General features: G+C 50.9%; 1 protein-coding gene and 1 long non-coding RNA gene across 2 annotated transcripts; one reads left to right on the forward strand and one right to left on the reverse strand.

Moving 5' to 3' along the window:
• Nucleotides 1–4,157: 4,157 nt before the first annotated feature.
• Nucleotides 4,158–15,945, reverse strand: TREX2 (three prime repair exonuclease 2). The gene is made up of 5 exons (XM_061572901.1): nucleotides 15,759–15,945; nucleotides 12,386–12,652; nucleotides 9,533–9,733; nucleotides 6,428–6,649; nucleotides 4,158–5,024 (listed from the first exon to the last, which is right to left on the reverse strand). Exons 2-5 carry the CDS (start codon nucleotides 12,623–12,625, stop codon nucleotides 4,752–4,754), a joined length of 936 nt encoding a protein of 311 aa, XP_061428885.1. The 5' UTR covers nucleotides 12,626–12,652; nucleotides 15,759–15,945; the 3' UTR covers nucleotides 4,158–4,751.
• LOC133355564 (uncharacterized) lies at nucleotides 12,545–14,991 on the forward strand. Its single transcript, XR_009756698.1, has 2 exons — nucleotides 12,545–12,672; nucleotides 14,125–14,991. It is a non-coding gene; the product is annotated as an uncharacterized LOC133355564 (long non-coding RNA).
• Nucleotides 15,946–16,502: the final 557 nt, after the last annotated feature.

The raw sequence follows: 16,502 nt of genomic DNA on the forward strand, positions 1-16,502 counted from the left end.
TAAGCGCGCCGCGTTACGAAAGCCGGCCAACCGAGTTCGATTCCTGCCCAAGACCAACATTGCTGACAAGTGGCTATCTGAACCGATCCTAGGGCCTCCCATGGGTCGGCTCAGCCTCAAAATGAGCATCCGTTGCGGTGTGTGTCTGTGTGTGAACATCACCACTGGGGAGAGAAAGACGGCCGGGTGTGGTGCTGGCCACCCTGCCTCCGTGTGCGGCGTTCCAGCCTTCACAGGTGCTCGTTAACAGCGCTTGCCCCAACAGTTTGTTGAAAGGCTTTACGGTGGAAATGTGTCTTTGCGTCGCGTGAGAACGGATGTCCATGCACCTCACCCGTGATTGTGGAATAGTGGCCTGGCCTGTTGTCCCCAACTTTCTTACCGAGCGGCACGGACCAGCGTGAGGAAGTATGGTCAAACGACTTCCATGAGTGGCGTGGCGCAGAGGAGGCCCTCATCCAGCAGTGGGTTGACAAAAGGGCCGCGCGTGTACTGTGCCCACAGCAGGCGCCACTGTTCCTGAGCATAGCCACTCACCCTAAAGTGTAAATACCTCACGCCTATAGACCCTAACCCCTAACGCTATACCCGAAGCCTAAAACCTAACCCCTAAACGCGAACCCGAAGCCGTAATCCAGAAACTATAACCCTAAATAGTAACAGCTAAACAGTAAACGCGGCAATAACCCCTCACCTTAACCCTGAAAACCGAAGCCCCCAACTCCAACACCCCACATTCTTCTTCTTCTTCTCATTATGACACTCGCTGAGTCTCAAGACTCTTGTGCAGGAGGGTCCTGCCACGTTTTCTCAGTCGGGGAGCGATGGCTGCTGCTGACAAATCCGAGCGGAGCAGTTCTCAGGCAATGTTCTGTAACATACTCTTAGGTTTGTTTCTGTAAAGTCACGTAGGTAAAAAATAAAAATAATAAAAAACAATAATATAAATAAAATTATTATTTTTACCTACGTGACTTTACCGAAAAAAACCTAAGAGTATGAATCCTTGCAATCACGAAAGCTACAAATCTAGTTCTGTAACATATTGAGGATGCTCGCCCACTACCAATCGCACTTCACGCTCGCTTGCCGTTGTTTGGGCTCTGGGGAGAAAACCTGATAACCCGGAGCTAAAGAACACAAATTGAGACGCACCGAAATAAAGGGACTAAATAATGCGGAGGAGACCCACGCCGAACAGTGGGGGAGAAACACGCAAACTCCACACAGAGAGGCACCCGAGTGGGGAATCGAATCGAGGCCTTTCTTGCTGTGAGGCACGAGTGGTAAATCGTTGACACGACTCTGCCGTCCAATCCGTGACCATCGTCTGGTCTGCAAATGGGTCAACAAAAATCAGCGGGAACAGAGGCGCTCTGGACACAGGGTTACGTGCAAAGAAGCTGGGTACCCAGAGCAGCAATTTATCCGAACTGAGCACTCATCACTTTCTTTGTTTACGTATTTTTTGTTGTAATTAAAGAGACACAGGGGGGGAGGGGGGAATGAAAAGGTGTGGATCAAAAGTTGTGAATGGAAGTGATAAAGAAATGTCCCCTCGTCTCGGCTATTTTAAGCTGAGACCAACCCAAGGCTGTTCAACAGCAGCAGCAGTTTAATGTCACGGTGACGCGCAAAGAATGCCGGTAATCTTGTTACGTTTTGGCTGGCGAAGGCAACATATTTTGCGCGTGAGCGCTGCCCCTTTGAGGTTGGCCACACGATGATACCGTGTACTGATTGACTGGCTGATGTCAGTTCATATGGTACCTATGCCCTAAAAGGTTTAAAAAGCAGAAATGTTGGCACAAATATACATGGCTCTATTTAAAAACAAGGATAATACACAGACCTACATTTTTTTCATATTTGGCAGCCAGAAAAATGGCCCTGAGGTAGTTTAGTTTCACTCATAGAGTCAGCCTGAACTGTTTTGAGATTTGGCATTACTGATAAAAAAAACTTTTTTTTACCAGGTAAGGCTCACTGAGCGATGTGGCTCTTTTTCAGAAGCGACCTGACCACAATTGATAACTCAACGAAGTGGCTTATCACGTGGAGATGTAGAGCAGCCAGATACTCTGAACGCACGTTTCTAAAATGTGGAGGGAAACACCGGAGGACCTGGAGAAATATCCACGTGACCACGGGCAGAGAGACACGCAAACTCCAAGTATACAGGCGTCATGGTCGGGATCGAACCCATACGCTCCTGTATAGTCTGCGAGGTGGTTAACCCTCGCCACGGATTTCAGCCGCCTATGATTAAATCTGGTTTTCAGGTTGCAGTGAGAATTGATGGTGTCAACCTGGGCACAATGACTGCTGCACACAAATTCCATCCTGTTGACTTTGAGTTTGTTATAAATGTGGCTACAATCGCAGCTCTGGGAATAAAAAAAAAAGATCCGTCTCTCTGTCACTTTGCGGAGCTTCGCTGAAGCATGGCAAGTGAGGAAGTGCTGCACCCTCGTGTGCACACGCGGGACCTAGAATCGATTTCAGAGGTAGATCTGCGATCTCTCCTTCCGTAGAAGATTGCAACCAACATGCAGCATGTGTATAATAGAGGTGGTTGTGGTTGTGATGTCTGGACCTTATCTCGATTGTGCTTACTTTTTAACCTACTCTGTATTTTCTTTCTCACTTGACTGTTGAACACGGCAATGTTACAAATGACACACTTGCTGTTGTTATTATTATGATTATTAAAAAACATGTTGAACTATTTTCTCAGGACGAATGTGAATGGACAAAAGCTGGATAGAAAAGTAATAACCTGAAAAAGAGTTTATAACATGAATCAGTAGCAGTGCTACTCATAGCGAACCTTAACATTATTTGACGCTTTATAAACCATTACCCTACAGTCACCATTTCGTGTAAAACGGTATTTTTTTTGTTAAAGTTACATTTAAAATGTGTCTGTGCTTATTGCTTCCCACTGCGAAACCACGGAGCTGCCCAGCTACTTCATGTACAAGTCTCCACCACCTTGGGGCTCACTTGTTCTGGATGACCAAACTTTGGAGTTTGTGTGTCTCTCTCATTGTGGTCGCCTGGATTTTTCTCCGGGTCCTCCGGTTTTTCCCTCCACATTTAAAATCAACTTCACGCATTTAGAATATTTGGCTGTTATACATTTCCACGCGATAAGCCACTTCGTTGAGCTATCATTTGTGGCGAGGTCGATTCTGCAAAAGAGTGTATAGCTCAGTGGGGCGTACCTGGTAAAATAAACTAAAAAAGACCTATTTTATGGGTCTTTCGGTAAAGTCACGTAGATAGGTTCAAAGAAAATAACAAAACAAAACTACGACGTTTCGATCGCAACACAAGCGGTCGTTTTCAGGAAGACGACCACTTGTGTTGCGATCGAAACGTCGTAGTTTTTGTTTTGTTATTTTCTTTGAACATATCTACGTGACTTTACCGAAAGACCCAAAGAATATGAATTCCTGCAGTCACAAAAGCTTTAATCATAATCAACGTTTTTTGGGCGAAAGCCTACGTGTTAAACTGAGCTTTAAGTCGAGATTTAAAAATAGACCTGTCACACTCAGAGCTTAACCCTGCTTTCCCATGCAGCTTATTAGATCTGGGCAGCCTCTTTAAGTTTATGGTCTGCGTTGCCGACTGTAAATTGGGTTCAGGGTACGTATTTACCTTTCATCAGCAGCACTGATAAAAAATCAACTAAATAGCCAAAACGCGCCCTTTGAATCCGTACAACAGGGCCTGGTAATATCTGGCCCCCGTAGGCCTAATACCACTCACAGCTTGGTTTTCATACGGCCTGTGACTTCACGTCACATGGTCAATGGCCACATGAGTCCTCCACCATTTCTAAGTGGCCTGCAAACGAATTACTAAGCAGGTAGTGGACGGAAATGCGTTTGTCCTGCAACACCACGTTTTTTTATTTTAATGCGCTCATCATTTTCATTTATACCAGGGGACCGGCAACCAAAATAACAACGATCCATTTTTCTGATAATTCAGTATGAAAAAAAAACCCGTCAATGTATAAAAAATTATGACGGTCACGAAGCAGTCCTTTTAAAAGAGCCACGTGCGGTTCCGGAGCCGCAGGTTGCCGATCCCTGACGTGAGTGTAGTGCCAACGATTCAGAGACGGAGTTTCTAGGTGGCACCTTCTTTATTAACACCTTTCACAGTCTCGTCCGCACACTCTCCACTGTAGCTCAGCCTCGCCTGTACACAACCCTAGCCGTCAAATACTGACGGCGCTGGCTGAGACAGCCAACAACTTCCAGCAGCGCAACATCTAGCGAAGACGGCAGCGACGACGAGACGAGTCCACGCCCAGAACCGGCAGCCTCGAGCCCCCCGCTCTCAGCTCCTTTTATTCTCCCCAGCGCGGCCTGGCTCCGCCCTGACCGCGCCTCCCTTCTCGAACCCGCTAGCAGGTTCCAGGGGCCTCCAGACGGGGTCCTCTGTGACCCTTGCCCCAGTTCCTCCCTCTACCCACACCCCGCGCACGCCCTCACCGGCGTGTGTGCTGTCTGTCCACCGCAGTTGCCGCTGCTGTCCACCAGCCGGCGCTAGTACACTACACATATACAACGCCTCCCAGTGCAGTGACAGAAGTGACAGAGAGGCGGCACTGCGAACACAACAACAACAACAACACTTCAGAATAAACAATTTCCCGGGGGCCCCCACGGTGCTCGCCACCCGCGGCGCTCCCTGGGTGGGGGGGGGGGGGTGCGGGTGGTAGCGGGGAAAGGTCACACGGCCGGTGCCGCCACAGCGGTGGCCACGGCTGCGGCCCTGGCAGGCTTCCGCTTGGAGGGGCTGGGCACGTAGAGGAGGGGGATGTCGGCGAGGGGCCGCGCGTGGCCGTCGATCCAGGGGAGCAGCTGCGGCGCGCGGCGCTGGGCGATGCGCAGCAGCGTGAGCGCGTCCGTCTCGGCGTTGTGCAGCCCCGCGGGCGGGCCGCGTCCGAAGAACAGCTCGTACAGGTCGCTCAGACCGAACTTCACTCCGCCGGCCGCCACCACCTGGCCGGGGTTCAATGGGGGCAGGGTGGGAGGAGAGGGGGGAGGGATTGGATGGCGTTGGATTCATTTGGTTTTGATTTTCTCTGTGTGTGGGTGTGTCACTCCTTCTCCCTGTGCCCAATCACCGTGTTCGGCCCTTCTCCCTTCTTGCACCCCTCTACTGGAATCAACTTCCCTTTGTACATTCAGCAGCACTGCACCTAGACAACACTGCACATAGACTCAACACTGCCCATAGACTCAACACTGCCCATAGACTCAGCACTGCACATAGACTCAACACTGCCCATAGACTCAACACTGCCCATAGACTCAATACTGCCCATAGACTCAGCACTGCTCATAGACTCAACACCGCCCATAGACTCGACACTGCCCATAGATTGAAGGTCTTCAAAGTGTGGAGCGAAGCACCAGTCTACAACTGCTCGGCTTTAGTCTTGAACGGGGCTTAAGTTGGCACTGAACATTTGTCCGGGTCGTTGCTGGACTGGATTTCGTGTTAGAAAGTGTACGGGAGAGGTGCACGAGTGGGTATGGTGTGAATGTATTAAAATCCATGATAAAATAATATTTTTTTCCGGGTCACGAACATTGACAGCCCCCGGCTGCAAATTAAGCTCCGATCTTGAGCGACTCCTTCGGGCCAGCAGCTGTTTGTGCGAATGTCAAATCACAACCTGACCAGTGGCTCCACGATAGCCCCAGCGACTCGCAATTTAAAGGTTGCGAATTCAAATTATGGTCGGTGGTTGACTCGGCCCATCATCACTTAGAGGAGGAGGGGGGGTCGATAAAATCAGTACCCGTTTGTGGGGAAGTCAACGGTGGTTGTCTGTTGATGTTTACACAACGCACCAGGTACTCAGCCTATCATTCCTACATGGTCAATAAAATACATACCCATCTGTTGTAAAAAAAAATCAAGTCAGCAGTGTTGACTTAAAGCTTTCGTGACTGCAGGAATTCATATTCTTTGGGTCTTTCGGTAAAGCAACGTTGATAGAAAGAATAATAATAATAATAATAAAAATAATAACAATATCACGACATTTCGATCGCAACACAAGCAATCGTCTTCATCTGAATCGTCTTCATCTGAAGACGATTGCTTGTTGTTATTTTTTATATCTACGTGGCTTTACCGAAAGACCCAAAGAATAAGTCAGCAGGGGTTTGCCATGTAACGAGACTTGTCCTGCCATGGGAATGCCTAATTTCCACCACGACCTCGTGGCTGTAAAAGAGGCGACGAGGGGACCTGAACGCTCACGCGGAAGAGAAGCATCACGAGCAACCGCTCGACGTTCGCGTTTCACGACCACCACCACCACCGCCATTGTCGCTTCTGCCCCGTTTGCTTTTATGATTTCGTTCGAATCTCCGCCGCGCGTCTCCGTCACCTCCTGGATGGCCTCGTCGGAGAGGGCCCCCGCCGCCTCGCCGCCGTCGGCCCTGAGCTTGCGCTTGCGGCCGCGGACGCCGTGAGCCCCCCCCGGTGGCGCCGCTCCTCCGCAGGGCGGCTGCCACGCGGTGTTGCTGGCCATGATGGAGCGCAGCGCGGGGAGGGTGTCAGCGCAGAGCGTGGCGGCCGGCAGGGAAGCGCCGACGCGAAAGAACTCCACCTGCGGCTCCCACCACCGGGTGTTGGTTAGTGCCGCGCTGAACTGTTGGTGCGGCTCTTGATGCGCGTGGCGATGTGCATAGCAGTCATCGCGAGGTGAATAATAACACTGTGTAACAAACATTGTGTTGTTTTGTTCCTGGGTAGTGAGTGTTATTTCCTAATTGCTTATGCCTCAAAAGTACAGAAAATGGCTATTATTATTCCCTACAAACTTTGCTTTTGTGACCAGGACAGTGATATTTTGAAATGTAGCTATTTTCAAGGAGAAAACGTGGTGTGCATTTGTGTCATTCCTTCACGTAAAGCCCTGGTCACAAAAGCAACGTTTGTGGGGAATAATAGCCATTTTATATACTTTTGAGGCATAAGCAATTAGAAAATAACACCCAATACCCAGGAACAAAAATCGTGTTACATAGTGTTGACTAACTTCTATTAAAAACACAATCAATGTCGCGAGTTTTCCTGGCTGACTGGCTGTTAGTGGCTACCGCGTGGTTAATGCTGCCCGGTGGGTTGCACTGTTTATACGGCTGAGCGCATTCTTTAGAAGGCTGTCTCTGGTGTAGGCCAATCAGTTTAAAAGACAATGCGTGTGTAATTATCACAGAGTGTGTGTTTGCATGTTCACCGCAAGGTTCGTGAGCTTAATGCAGACTTGATTCCTTGCAAAAGGTACCTGTTTGAACATCTTAACACACCTGTTGTATTGCCACAATGGGTAAAACCTATTGTTCTTTTTCATACTCTGATACTGGCAAAAATGTCCAGTGAAACACCATCCATGTCTCGAGTTTTCCTGGCTGGCTGCTGGCTGGCCTCCTCTCCACCACCACCACAACAACTCTGCTGTTAGTGACTACTGCAGGGCCGTTGCCACCAAAGCTAGCTGGGTAACTGGCTACGCGGGGTGTTCCCGTGTAACAATCAAAGAGCGATTTGAAATGGCGGAAGAATTTCGGACAGACGCGAAAACAGATGACGCCACTTGCTCTATCTTTTCCACGTGTGCTCCTATTATTATTATTAATGCGATTATTTCGCCAGAATGTTCTTTATAATTAAATAGAACATATATATCTTCTTGGTTCTTTCGGTAAAGTCACGTAGAAGGGAAGTAATAAAATAATAAAAATAAAACATAAAACAATTCTCACGACGTTTCGGCCACAACGCAAGCAGCCGTCCTCAGGTGAAAACCAGGTCCGTCGAGGCGACAGAGTCTGAATGAAACAGCACACGAGCTTGGAGCATATATATAAGCTGGGCGCATTGACAAAGGAATTTGCATATCAAAAGGAATTTAGCATATTTATGGGAAATTCAGGAATGTGATTAGTACTGCATATGCATGTGCATTATGCAGGATTAACAGCATCAAAGGGAGCTGCAGTTACTGCTGCTGCAGCAGTTGCTGCTGCTGCTGCAGTTTCTGCTGCTGCTGCAGTTGCTGCTGCTGCTGCACTTGCTGCTGCTGCTGCACTTGCTGCTGCTGCTGCACTTGCTGCTGCTGCTGCACTTGCTGCTGCTGCTGCAGTTGCTGCCTTATCCATTTTAATATAACACTATGTATTATTCTACCCACCCTAATGTGTATCATACTGCTATATGTTTACTGTACAATTACGACACCATACATTACTCTGCACACTGCACCATGCCAGTGAGTGGAACGTGGTCTGAAAGTCACCGTAAACGTGAACACAATCAGTTAAGATCCGAAATGGTTTATTACGTCCTTCCAATGATTGCTAATAAACCATTTCGGATCTTAACTGATTGTGTTCACGTTTACGGTGACTTTCAGACCACGTTCCACTCACTGGCATGGTGCAGTGTGCAGAGTAATGTATGGTGTCGTAATTGTACAGTAAACATATAGCAGTATGATACACATTAGGGTGGGTAGAATAATACATAGTGTTATATTAAAATGGATAAGGCAGCAACTGCAGCAGCAGCAGCAAGTGCAGCAGCGGCAGCAAGTGCAGCAGCAGCAGCAACTGCAGCAGCAGCAGCAACTGCAGCAGCAGCAGAAACTGCAGCAGCAGCAGCAACTGCTGCAGCAGCAGTAACTGCAGCTCCCTTTGATGCTGTTAATCCTGCATAATGCACATGCATATGCAGTACTAATCATATTCCTGAATTTCCCATAAATATGCTAAATTCCTTTTGATATGCAAATTCCTTTGTCAATGCGCCCAGCTTATATATATGCTCCAAGCTCGTGTGCTGTTTCATTCAGACTCTGTCGCCTCGACGGACCTGGTTTTCACCTGAGGACGGCTGCTTGCGTTGTGGCCGAAACGTCGTGAGAATTGTTTTATTATGTTTTATTTTTATTATTTTATTACTTCCCTTCTACGTGACTTTACCGAAAGAACCAAGAAGATGAATCCCTGCAGTCACGAAAGCTTTAAATCGAAATAGAACATATATACACGAATATAAAAACCATAGGTGGAGTTTGACTTCTATATTTGGGAGGGGGGGGGGGGGTTCGCTTTGTCCATCACGTTAGGAACCGCAGGTGCATAAAATTAATTAATTATTTTTTATGTTAATTGAAAACAAATTCTTTTTTTAAAAATAGAGGGAAGGGGCTTGCACCCCCCCCCCCACCCATGATACAAACAAAAGGTCACAATCCATATTATTACGTTGCAATTTTATTTAAATTTACAACGACAACGAAGCTGATTACTCATTAGCGCTCCGAGTAGACCAGGGCAGGGAGACGATGGCAACTGCCTCTTATTTCCCCAAACGCAGAGCAAAAGCAACAACAACGACAACAACAACGACAACAACAACGACAATAACAGCGTGGAAGTCGTCGCCGTCTCCCGCTCGCCGTGCCCCCCCCCCCGCCCGCGTGTACCTTGAGCAGCGGGAAGTCGAACTGGATCCCGTTGTGCGCCACGAGGCACACGGGCGGCGTCTGGCGGGCCAGGAAGCCGGACACGAGCGCCACGGCGTCGCCATCGAACTCATGGCGCCGATTCTCCGCCAGCTTCTCGTTGCTCAGGCCCGTGAGCTGGTAGGCCGTGTTCGACACCAGCTTGCTGGGGTCCAGGCAGAACTGTTGCGGGCAACAGCAGCAGCAGCAGCCAAACAACAACAACAACAAACAAACAACAGAAAACGCACGGGGGTTGATAGAATTATGACGTCACAAGGGAAAGGAGTCACCGTAATTGATTGGTGATCGAGCACTCGCTGATTCACTCCACGCACTCTCCTACCTCTCCCCTCTCATCTCACTCTACTCTCCTCCACGCACTCTCCTACCTCTCCCCTCTCATCTCACTCTACTCCCCTCCACGCACTCTCCTACCTCTCCCCTCTCATCTCACTCTACTCCCCTCCACGTACTCTCCTACCCCTCCCCTCTCATCTCACTCTACTTCCCTCCACGCACTCCCCTACCTCTCCCCCTCCTCTCATCTCACTCTACTCCTCTCCACACTCTCCTACCTCTCCCCTCTCATCTCACTCTACTCCCTGCCACGCACTCTTCTACCTCTCCCCTCTCATCTCACTCTACTCCCCTCCACGCACTCTCCTACCTCTCCCCTCTCATCTCACTCTACTCCCCTCCACGCACTCTCCTACCTCTCATTTCACTCTACTCCCTGCCACGCACTTCCTACCTCTCCCCTCTCATCTCACTCTACTCCCCTCCACGCACTCTCCTGCCTCTCCCCTCTCATCTCACTCTACTCCCCTCCACGCACTCTCCTGCCTCTCCCCTCTCATCTCACTCTACTCCTCTCCACGCACTCTCCTGCCTCTCCCCTCTCATCTCACTCTACTCCCCTCCACGTACTCTCCTACCCCTCCCCTCTCATCTCACTCTACTCCCCTCCACGCACTCCCCTACCTCTCCCCCTCCTCTCATCTCACTCTACTCCTCTCCACACTCTCCTACCTCTCCCCTCTCATCTCACTCTACTCCCTGCCACGCACTCTTCTACCTCTCCCCTCTCATCTCACTCTACTCCCCTCCACGCACTCTCCTACCTCTCCCCTCTCATCTCACTCTACTCCCCTCCACGCACTCTCCTACCTCTCATTTCACTCTACTCCCTGCCACGCACTTCCTACCTCTCCCCTCTCATCTCACTCTACTCCCCTCCACGCACTCTCCTGCCTCTCCCCTCTCATCTCACTCTACTCCCCTCCACGCACTCTCCTGCCTCTCCCCTCTCATCTCACTCTACTCCTCTCCACGCACTCTCCTGCCTCTCCCCTCTCATCTCACTCTACTCCCCTCCACGCGCTCTCCTACCTCTCCCCTCTCATCTCACTCTACTCCTCTCCACGCACTCTCCTGCCTCTCCCCTCTCATCTCACTCTACTCCCCTCCACGCGCTCTCCTACCTCTCCCCTCTCATCTCACTCTACTCCCCTCCACGCGCTCTCCTACCTCTCTCATCTCACTCTACTCCTCTCCACGCACTCTCCTGCCTCTCATCTCACTCTACTCCCCTCCACGCACTCTCCTGCCTCTCCCCTCTCATCTCACTCTACTCCCCTCCACACACTCTCCTACCTCTCCCCTCTCATCTCACTCTACTCCCCTCCACGCTCTCTCCTACCTCTCATCTCACTCTACTCCCCTCCACGCTCTCTCCTACCTCTCCCGTCTCATCTCACTCTACTCCCCTCCACCCTCTCTCCTACCTCTCCCCTCTCATCTCACTCTACTCCCCTCCACACACTCTCCTGCCTCTCCCACTCATGTCACTCTACTCCCTTCCACACACTCTTTACTCCAGTAGCCCAGGCTTTATGTCTCGAGGCGCCATTCAACCATTTTCGTGGGGAGGTCGCTCATTCTCTTTCTGCTGAACCTCGTCCCCTGGAAACTCTCTTCCTCCAGTCATCCTTCCTCTGCCCCCTCTGCCTAATGGCCGACTGCCTCTCTGTAGAATAAATATGCCTTACTTTATTATCCTTACAGCGTCTCGAGATGCAGTCGCATTTAGACGCTGTACGAATCCACATTACATATTGGTCTTGCGCGCGACACGAGCACTCGATCGCCAATGCCACTGAAGGATCCTCGTGCAATGAATTAACTTCGCCCCCCCCCCCCCTAGCATTGGGGCGCCACGGTGGTGAGATGTTAACTCCCTCGCCTGGTATGCAGGAGGTCGTGGGTTCGATCCCGAACACGACGCCTGCTGCTGCTGTATATTTAGAGTTTGCGTGTTTTCTCTCCCCGTGGCCGCGAGGATTTTTCTCCGGGTCCTCCGGTTTTTCGCTCCGCGTTTAGAATCGCGCCTTTAGAATCGCGCGTTTAGAATCGCGCCTTGAGAGTGTCTGTCGCTATACATCCCCGAGTGACAATCCGCTGCGTCGAGCTGCGATAGCCGCGTCGCTTTGTGACGACCGGGTCGCTTCTAAATAAAAGAGCCAAAGCTCAGTGGGGCATTGCCTCGTGAAGTATAAAGTAAGTTTAGTAAGTAGTAGTTGTTGTTGCCGTGTTCGTGTACCGCACCGGGACATCGCACGGTAGACGAGGCTGGGGGTGTGTGGGTGCGTGGGTGGGTGGGGCGTGGGTGCGTGGGTGGGTGGGTGGTGCATGGGTGGTGTATGGGTGGGTGGGTAGTGCGTGCGTGGGTGTGTGGGTGGGGCATGGGTGGGTGGTGCGTGGGTGCGTGGGTGGGGCGTGGGTGCGTGCATGGGTGGGGCGTGGGTGGTGCGCGGGTGGGTGGGTGGTGGTCACCGTGAGCTTGTCCCGGACGCGTGGCGGTCTGGGCAGGCCTCCGGGCCCGTAGTTCACGTTCTCCAGGGCGAAGCGGTCGGTGGCCACGAGGCACAGCTCGGTGATGCGCGGCCGGTCGCGCGCCACCCCCGTTGCCTCCGCGTCCATGAACACGAACGTCTGGGGGGGCCCCGAACCCGGCCCCCCGGGCTCGCTCCCCCCCGCGGGCCCCCCGCTCTCGAAGGCGGCCGCGTCTCCCATCTCCGACGCCCCCAGCAGGTGCCCCGACTTCTCGCGCGAGTTCAGTTGTGAGTTGAGCGAGCAGGCGACAACCACGTTCCCATTATTATTGTGATGCAATCGTGCAGTTGTTCTGTGCTGCGCAGTTGTTCGGCGCTGTGCACAATTCACTTTATCCGAACCAACAGCGTTTGTAGGCGCCATAGGCTGACCACCCCATAGGCTGATCATCCCATATGCTGACCATCCCATAGGCTGACCACCTCATAGGTTGACCATCCCATAGGTTGACCATCCCATAGGTTGACCATCCCATATGCTGACCATCCCATAAGTTGACCATCCCATAGGCTGATCATCCCATAGGCTGATCATTCCATATGCTGACCATCCCATATGCTGACCATCCCATATGCTGACCATCCCATAGGTTCACCATCCCATAAGCTGATCATCCCATATGCTGATCATTCCATATGCTGATCATCCCATAGGCTGATCATCCCATAAGCTGATCATCCCATATGCTGACCATCCCATAGGCTGATCATCCCATAGGCTGATCATTCCATATGCTGACCATCCCATATGCTGACCATCCCATAGGCTGATCATCCCATAGGCTGATCATCCCATAGGCTGATCATCCCATAGGTTCACCATCCCATATGCTGACCATCCCATAGGCTGACCATCCCATAGGTTCACCATCCCATAAGCTGACACAGGTACACGGACACACACACAGACACTGACACTTAGACACATACACGGACACACACAGACACTGACACTTAGACACATACACAGACACACACACAGACACTTAGACACATACACGGACACACACACAGACATTGACACTTAGACACATACACGGACACACACACAGACACTGACACTTAGACACATACACGGACACACACACAGACATTGACACTTAGACACATACACGGACACACACACAGACGTAGACACGATGAGGATTCCCGGTGTGATTGGAGGTCACTAGAGGTAAACTCCCACAATGCAGCAGCAGAGTGCCGAGTATTGTGGGCAGGGCCGGAAGTTTCACATCCGACACCTTGACGTCGAAGCGCGCCCTCCCCCCGCCCCCCAAAGTGCGGGGCCCGGGGCGGTCGCGCAGATTCGCCGTACCCAAGGGAAGGCTCTTGGTTGTTGGGACATGTGGAGTTGGCCCGCTGACATAGCCGAGCGGTGGCGCGGTGTTACAAAGAGGTTCGCGGCACGACTCCAGCTGGTCGCCCTGGTCAACACTGCCGGATTATTCACCAAACATTCGCGCCGCCTGCTTCACATTCGAAATGAGTTGGCCATCGTGTGCCGAGATTGTTTCATTGTTTATTATTACGTTTGTTTTCAGTTGTTAAATTGGAAGAAACGTTCACGTGCGTCTCCCGTTGTCGAGTTGTTTTTGTTTACGAATCAGTCAAGGTCAAGAGGTCATGGTGACCAATGCCTGTGATGTCACCACACCCTGCCGTGTCTTCCTTGCACAGGTCACCACTGCCACACGGGCAACAACATCGTCTAAAGACTGCTCTTACAGTCCCACCACCACCAACAACAACAGCAGCCGCCATTCACCTCTCAGTGGCGGTGCCATGCTCGGTGCACTTTGAGACAACGTGAAGTGTCAAAGGCCTGCTGACAGGCCATGGATCAGACCAAGGTGCCATGGGTTGACTGACTGAGCTGACTGACAGATGGCACCACCTGTGCTCCCAACTGTGCCAACTTGCTGCGTTTTATCCGTTCGGCGCTCCGCTCGTTGTTGTGAGCGTCGCTCCTCTGCCCTCCGCTGTTGCTGGAGGGCGACTGTATGTATGTTGAACTGGTTTCGCGGTGTCTGGTCTAGAGTGCTGAATTGTGGTGAGGTGTCTACGGGACCCGCTTATTCATCATCTAGATACCGGCAGAGGAGGCTTGACCATATTTTACCAACAGCATGTATTTAACATCAAGCACGTGTGGTGAATGCAGCATTGACGCCTTGCAATAGGGGTTGTATTCGTTGTTTGAACATCTTATCACATCTGTTACTACACCTCCGATTAGCACGGTTGGCTACGTACGGTGAGAAAGAAGTTCTACATACAGAGGTGACTGGTTCCATTTGATCTCCCGGCAGGGACTTTGAGAACCAACGGGGAAAGTTTCTTAACCACCCCTCCTCCTCTCTCTCCGCCGCCTCTGGTCCACCCATCAGTTTTTTTCTCCGCCTGATGAAGCCCGCTTGTGTTGCGATCGAAACGTCGTGAGTTTTTTGCTTTTACTTTAATGTAATAAACAAATTCTATCTACGTGAATTTACCGACAGAACCAAAGAAAACGAGGTACAATACCAATAAAAGCAACAAGCATGTTATTGTGTTCATCATGCGGTGAGGTGGTGTGGAGCGCCATCTGGTGGATTGTGAATGTGGCGCATGGCGCTCAAGTGGTGCTGCAGGACTTTCGGTGGGTGGGTTTGGTGGCGGTGGTGGGGGAGTAGATGTCTCTCAGCCAGTGGCTCTTAACCTGGGGGTACCGCACCCCCTGGGGGTACCGCACCCCCTGGGGGTACCGCACCCCCTGGGGTACGAGAGGCCCTTTTTGGGGGTGCGAGACGTGGCCAGACTTTTTTAGAATAATCGAAAACACAAATTAAGCCACGGGTACGTAAGTACAATTACTTCAGTTTCATCAAACCTATGTTTAACATACTTTTTTTGTACGATTGAAAACCAAAGGGGAGCAAGGCTGCAGTAAATAACCACTCCCATAGGTGCTCCACACATCAAATCTCCAGACCCGAGAGAATAACCAAGGGCACGATCGCGAAACGCCCGCCGTCTCATCAGAATTTGGTGGATAGTGGAGACGTCCCTCCCCCCGCCATCCCCTGCGGGTGGACACTGCAACTTCAACTATGAACCCGAGTGATTTCCAGCCACGGAAAACATCAGTGGTGGGGTGATATCTGGACTGGTCCTGTGCCGGCTCAACCGCCGTGGAGCAGTGCGCTCCAACATCCACCCCCGTTACTGACAACGCGAGGCATGTGGTGGCTTTCATCGAGCAGTGGATTGACAAAGGGGCTGTTATAAATGACTTGCAGACGTCGTAGCAAGCAACGGGACCATGTACGTACCTTTAAAGTGCTCCAAGCGGCGAGCGTTTTCAATCTTCAGTCGTGGAAATTCATCGTAGAACAACTTGCATTCGTCATTGTCGAATGTTACGGTCAACAATCGCAAACCAAACAGAGAGGTGACACGAATGTGCACACGCTTCAACCCGGTCGCGTTGGCTGGGTACGAGACTGGGGTTCTGTTCAAAACTTGGGTCCAGTGTGCGAGTGTTTATCTCACTCGTCAGCTGTTTCTCAAAGTCCAAAACCCACTTCCCCTTTCAACGTAATAATCGGTTGACACGGCTTGCAAATGTGCTGATAAGGACTTAATTTCCCAACGGTAAAACGCACAGCCCTTATGGGCAAATCCACATGCTCATCGTCAACAGGTGCATGTTGCGACGATCCCTGCCTAATTTACATTTGCCAGGTACAAAGGGGCTCTTGGAGACGTGACACACGATGTTTGCATCATGATTATTCTGGCTGAAGAGCCAGACTGCGGCTCTATGACGACCGTTAGGGTGATAGGTGGGCGAAGGATCTTCTTTGTTATTCAGAAGGGACAATATTTCAATTGTGGTCTGAGCCTTGACACTCCAACAAAGTGCTTGATTCGGGGTGCAGTATTTCTCTTGGTTTCACGCGTATAGAAATCACTTCCAGCGCTGTCTTTAGACCAGATGGGTTCGGATGCAAAGCGTATTATCGATACATCCTCAGTACAGGCATACAATTGCGTGTAAACGAGTCAATTCTTCG

Source organism: Lethenteron reissneri, chromosome 51, assembly GCF_015708825.2.
Source record: "Lethenteron reissneri isolate LAM-NWPU_2019-01 chromosome 51, ASM1570882v1, whole genome shotgun sequence".
Lineage (NCBI taxonomy): Eukaryota > Metazoa > Chordata > Hyperoartia > Petromyzontiformes > Petromyzontidae > Lethenteron > Lethenteron reissneri.

Bases quoted from the DNA above. Each gene is read 5' to 3' on its own strand.
- TREX2 (XM_061572901.1), bottom strand. From the start codon at position 12,625: ATGGGAGACGCGGCCGCCTTCGAGAGCGGGGGGCCCGCGGGGGGGAGC. The intron at 6,650-9,532 runs GTACACGCGGGC...TGGGAGCCGCAG, and splicing joins TCGACTTCCCGCTGCTCAAG to GTGGAGTTCTTTCGCGTCGG. The intron at 5,025-6,427 runs GTGACGGAGACG...AACCCCGGCCAG, and splicing joins CCGACGAGGCCATCCAGGAG to GTGGTGGCGGCCGGCGGAGT.